This window comes from Drosophila erecta, unplaced genomic scaffold, assembly GCF_003286155.1.
Source record: "Drosophila erecta strain 14021-0224.00,06,07 unplaced genomic scaffold, DereRS2 tig00000000-arrow-pilon, whole genome shotgun sequence".
NCBI classification, from domain to species: Eukaryota; Metazoa; Arthropoda; class Insecta; order Diptera; family Drosophilidae; genus Drosophila; species Drosophila erecta.
The window spans coordinates 17,444,706-17,450,705 of NW_020825194.1; the positions used below are offsets into that span (position 1 = coordinate 17,444,706).

Sequence of the window (6,000 nt, forward strand, 5' to 3'; positions counted from 1 at the left end):
GCGATGGCGATGGCGATGGTGATGGTGATGGCAGTTGGTGAGCAGACGGACTGGGAGAGTGCTAAATAAAATTTAATGTAGTGCGAAACGTTTATGAGCTGCAACCGCAACTGATGAGTTGCTGTTGCTGTTGTTGTTGCCGTTGCTGGGCGGCAACGAGGCGAAGCGGTAAATAAACAAGTGGCAAAGTGCGCAAAGTCGACTGGGCGTATCAGTTTGCTTCAATTGCGGCTCCTTTCAACAGCGTTTTCATTTGGCAATTGAAAAGTTGCCCGGGTACTTAAAGTACTTTTTTGCGAGACCCACACGGCGTATACGCACTTTTTGCACATACGCTTTCAAGTTAATGCATTTGGCAGGCACATGCGGTAGAATTGATTGAATTTAATTGAAATTCTATTTTGATATACCGAGTTCTATGCAGCTCGCACTTCAATTGCACCACATCGACAATTTCGACAGCTGAAGCGCTGCTTGATTTTCAATTTAAATATGAGAAAAAAAATTTGCATTCAACTGCAGTTGGCATTTGCTCCGCCAAGTTTATATGAACAATATTTTTTCCTGCTGCGCCTTTGGGCTGGAATCGCTGGGGAAGCGCTGCTTGTAATTGACAGCACCAGCACCTCTGACAGTTTAATTATTTTTTCCTCTCCGCCGCCGAACACTTTTCAGTGGTTGCTTAAAAACGTAATTGAAGTGCATTTTTTCTGCCATTATCATATGCACATTCGTTGAAAGCTGGCCAATAAATATGGACTTTTGTCTAGTTTAAGCAATGTTTCAGATTCTAAAATTCGGCTCTAATCTTGTTTGTGGGAACTAAATGTATATAGTTTTATTCTATTATATTTTTATTTATAGGATTAGGATATTATATTTTGATTTGTAGTTCATCCCTTATTCATAATCAATCCCTAGAGTCAACAGCCTGTATATATGTCATTTAAACCGCCTACTGCGAGGTGTTTTACTCCCCCAATTGTTGCTTTGCATCAGCATCAGAACTTCGATTGGAAAACAAAGCAGTGAAAAGAAAAGAAACGAAGCTCACCTAGCGGAGGAAAAACTTTTGCGGACCCGCACTTGTTCACCTAAAGACACACACACATAGACAGGAAACCAACGGCAGGCGGAACCCATAGACAATTTCCGTTTCCTGTTGTAAGATGAACAGCTGCCCCGTTGGCGATTTCTCCACTCCACTTCTTAGCCCTCCGTTTCCTATTCTTTCTGCCGCTTTTGTTGTTACGAAGACGTCGGCGTAATAGCGCCAATAAAAATGGCCGCCAATTGTGGTTGAAGTGCGGACCTCTGGGGTCCAGCACTTGAAATGCCCGAGTAATGGTTGAAATTGTAAGCCTGGAGATTGAGAGCGAAGTTGGTTTCCAATATTGGCTTAAATTAGCTTAAAAGGTTATCTTATTACGTAAATTGCACTAAAATATTAGACTTACACTTGCTTAATTTTACACCAGTTTTTCTGATACAAAGTAGAAGTTTTCTAAAGACCTTCTGTTAAGTTGTTGTTATGCCTCTCAGGACTTCTTGCGACTAGTTGATGTGATAATTGCCCATCATCGAAAAGTGCTCGCCAGATTGCAGCTCCTTGACTTATCTTCTTTGCCTAAGCACATATCACGGGCCAAAGATGTGGCTAAGCAGGACATTAGCCTGGCCACTTACCAAGGACATTAGTCTGCACAGCCCTTTGCAACCATTGCCACTAACCTGGCCAGCTCAAACGCTTTGCTGCCTTTTAATGCGTTTAAGCGCATTTACTTTTCCCTGTGCCAGAAAGCTACTTACTTGCCATTCAGCTGAATGCCTTGTGGCCTTGCCACCCACCCATCGCCACCCACTTGTTGCTGCCTCAAGGACCGTCCACATGTGAGCTGATTATGCTGATTATGTTAATGCGCGGATCCATTTAATCCGATGGCAAGTCAAACAGCGTTTGTGGTGCCGAATTGAATTAAGGAACAACCAAAATAAAGGTTCAAAGTTCTGAGTTAAAAGTGCGCTGGCAATTAAAATAAAAGTTGGCCAATTTTATTACGATTTTATGGCTTTCACCAGGGAGGTGAAATTGCCAACAGGTCAAGCGGGAAAAGTGTGTGTGTGTGTACGAACTCACTTTACGGCACTTTTCTTGTTACGTATTTTCGCTGTGTTAATATGGCTGAAGAAATTCCTGAAAACTCTCCTTGGTCTCTGTGAAAGATGCGCCTAAAGTTACAATTTTATAAATAGTACAAAAGTTACCAGTTGACTATTGGAGTATTTATTTTAGATTATTCATATATGATATATTTCAAGGATTTTCTTAATTTCCGATTAAAGAGCATTATGTGGTCGTGTTGGCCTCATACACACTTTCTCCTTTCGCTTTCCACTTTCTTGGTTTTTACCTTTCCCATGCCTTTGTTTGCCTTAATTTCCACTTTTGGCCTTCTTATCGAGAGCGACGAGCTTCAGGTTCACCAAGTTGACCCGCATTTTAAAGCTGCTTAAATGTGCGGCAGACCCCCATTGAAATAAATGAATATTGTGCTGCGGGGTTGAGGGTTATGCTTTCGGGGGGCCAAATGGGAGGCAATTTGCGGGCGGGCGGCAGCAAACAAAAATTCATTAAAATTTTGCATATTTATAAAAGTGGAGAGTGACCCCCGTTGCCGCCTTGGGGCACTTTTGTTTTTAAAGCGTCTCCCTTTCAGAATTTTCTTGTTTATGCTTCGTAATGTGGCGAGCTTAAGTTTGCTAGCCGAAAAGCACGAGCATGCAGCGGAAAAGCTGAAGCCGAGTGTAAAATACTAGTACCGAAGGGAAAGGAGCAGAGGAAAAAGTTTTTAATATGCGGATAGCTTTAATTAAATATGTTTTCCACTCGGCGAACCCAAAACGCCAAGGAAAACAAAAAACAAGCAAAACATTATGTGTGTTTTGGGGGTGTGTGTGTGTGTGTGTGTTTTTTTGGGCATTTTTTTCCTCACTCGAAACATAAACATAAATGTTGGTCGGTGTGGCAGGCTAACAAGTATTTCTTTTTTCACTTTTCACTTTTCTTTGCTTGTTTTTCAATTTGTTTTCTTCTCTCATTTTTTGTTGGTGTACTATTTAGGGAAAAACTTTCGGGAAATGCAAAATTCTCGTCCATTTTGACTTAGCTTACGTTGATATATTATACTGGCCGAGCTTAAGTTTTTGTTGCCTAAGTTTGGGATTGGCAGCTAATTTCGTTTTCCTTCGCTTGAAACCTCAAATAAGTTCAATACGCCTGTCGCCTCTGTTTTAATATTACTTTAATTTCAATATAATAAAGAGCACCACGTGGAAAAAGTATTTGTAAGGAACTTTTGTATTTTAATTTTCCTCGCAGTCTTTGTTCTTTTCCGGTAGTCGTAGTGGAGTCTGAATTCTGGATATCGTTGTTCGCATTTCTCAATTTACCGCCTCCGAGGAAAGTTTAAATAAACATAAAATGGGCGACACTGCGGTGGAAATGTGTCCCTTTTCATCATGCGACTTTCCACTGCCCACATATGAGCGTGGAAAAACAACAAATTGACATATCCAGGCCGAAAAATTGCAAAAGCAGGAGACAGTCAATTGTTGTTTCGGTCTCGCTTCTTTTTGTTGTGTAAATCGTTGTAAAATTCATCGGATATGAAAATCTAATGATTTGTAAAGGCGTCGATAAGCGGGAAAAGTGTAAAGGGAAAACAGACTGGCCCTGGGGTCCTTCGGGAAAAGTTTACAACGCCTTGCCCCCTTGATTGTGGGGGTTTCAGCGTGGGTTGGGCTGGGAAAAGGATTTTCGGCATTTGTTGAAATATTATTATTTGCTCATATGTATGGGAGAATGTCCGTGTGTGTGCAAAAAACTTTTCATAACTTAACCCACACACATGCACATGCACACGCACACGCACACCACCCAGAAAATTAAAGCCAACCACCCATGTTTGCCCAAGAAAATGCAGCTGGCTAACAAGTTTTTCTCATTCCGGCCAAAACCAAAAATCAATTCAAAGTTTCGCCCCAAGCCTTGGCCACTCCTTTCCCCGTTCTTTTTCTTTCGGTTTATGGGTCATGTAGTGGAGCATCTGGGAGAATCTCTCAACTCCACATCGGATTAAGAGCCATTATCTTTCTGGCTTAATCTATGCTCAACGCAGCGGGTAATTTATTGTGTAAATTGTATTTATTTTAGATTTATAGATACATATGTCCATGTATAAGTACATATAAATTTGCTAGCTCCCTTGCTAGCTCTTGAGCCGAGATTTCTGCTCTTTCGTGAGGCATTAAAAAATATTTACAGTGTCTAGACTTGCCAGCGCATAAATCAAATGCATGCGAGATTTCTCCGTTCGCTGCAAAAAGGAAAACTTTCCGAGTTTGCGAGTATGTGCTCGCTTTTAATGTGCAGCGTGTGGCAAAAAGAGCTACAATAAGAAGAATTTCTGAGCTAAGTTGCACCGCAAATGTATTTAAGAGACGGGAGAAAAAATTAATATTAGTAGCAGAGACTTTGTAGCAATGATGAAATAAAAGCCTTCCGAACGCCAATTTTGTAATTCTCAGAACTCTGGACTAATACTTGCAATTGATAATTTTGTAGTACATATAGTGAAAATAATACAGAAAATTACTCGCCACGTCTCAATCCACTTGGATCCAAAACAAAACGCATGCCGAAGGCAAATCGATCTGTGAACAGATTCATTATCACACTGAAGCCCATTTGCAGTGGCAAGTGCCTCAAGTATCTGCGTAAAAGTACGATAAACTTAGATTTGTCCTTCGATAATGATGCTATACCCACTTTGTCCACATAAAGCCCACAGAAGCATCCGAATCGAACATGCCGTGCACGGCTGAGTTCCAGAAGTTCCATTGATAACATATTGTGGCAATGGTCTTTCGCGTCTTCCGATTCCACGCCAGGAGATTGGCCATCTGGATTTGGGGATGAATACGCTGCCAGTAGCTGACGTCCAATCCCTGCCTGGATGCGGTGGCAGCCAGGGAGTAGTTGTAGTGCGAGTAACTGAAAGGATGGATTAAAAAAAGCTAATTATGGCTGGCATTATAATCCTCCTCTTACCGTGCTGCCAGTGCCAGATCCGGGGTCAGTTTCTGAGGATCGTTCCACTCCAGCAGGAGTTCGCCGCCGAGAGCCCAGTGCGCGGACACCGATCTCATCACGGATAGGGTGCAACGTCCGTTTTCGTTCCGCACATTGTAGAAGTTGGCTGTCCAAGTGTCGCATGGCCGCGTCCACTCGATCGTGTACTGGCTCTCCACCGGATCAGTTTCCCTGGCCTTCTGCAGAATGGCTTCCATGCGAAGAGATTGAAAAGGATAGTACAGGATGTTCAGGTTGGCAGCCAGCGAAGTGGGATGTATGTCGCCCATAATGGTTGGGGTGTACTGCAAGAATTAATTAAAGATATAATTTTATTAGCCAAGATACCACAGGTAATGTACCTTTGCTTCATGTAGCTATTTAAATAATACAATTTTATATGATTGTAGAAGTATGCATTACCATAGTATCATCTTGGACCCGGAACGTGTACAGTCCTCCGAAGCGAAACCCAGAAGGCCTGATGTGGCTGAGAACCCAGGAGGCGGTGATGTATTTGTTGGGCGCCAGGCGGTGGAGGTAGTCCAGTTCGATGCCATCGAAGAATTTGGGCATCACCCGGTGGGCCAGGATGTGCAGATTCTGGACATTGCCGGGATTCTTCTTGTTGCAGTGCCCGCTGACGCGTTCGAAGCAATCCGGAAAGAAGATGCCCAATTCGGAGTTCTTGTAGGGGGGGCAGTTCTTGCATGATGCCATGTCGATGGTGGGTGGGTTCTAATGGAGAGACGTGGAGGAAATGGCCACCAGTGTAATGTAAAATTCGGTATTGATCTATCGCCGTGGCAGTTTTTGGTCGAGTTTGATGAAAGCTTAACTGAAACTGTTGCTTTTTATTTCTACTCAGC

At 42.6% G+C, this 6,000-nt stretch overlaps 1 protein-coding gene across 1 annotated transcript; it reads right to left on the reverse strand.

Annotated features, from left to right (window-relative positions):
- Positions 1 to 4,487: 4,487 nt before the first annotated feature.
- On the reverse strand, positions 4,488 to 6,000 carry LOC6553027 (mitochondrial import receptor subunit TOM40 homolog 1). Its single transcript, XM_001980053.3, has 4 exons — positions 5,555 to 6,000; positions 5,111 to 5,436; positions 4,829 to 5,053; positions 4,488 to 4,772 (listed from the first exon to the last, which is right to left on the reverse strand). Exons 1-4 carry the CDS (start codon positions 5,849 to 5,851, stop codon positions 4,652 to 4,654), a joined length of 969 nt encoding a protein of 322 aa, XP_001980089.1. The 5' UTR covers positions 5,852 to 6,000; the 3' UTR covers positions 4,488 to 4,651.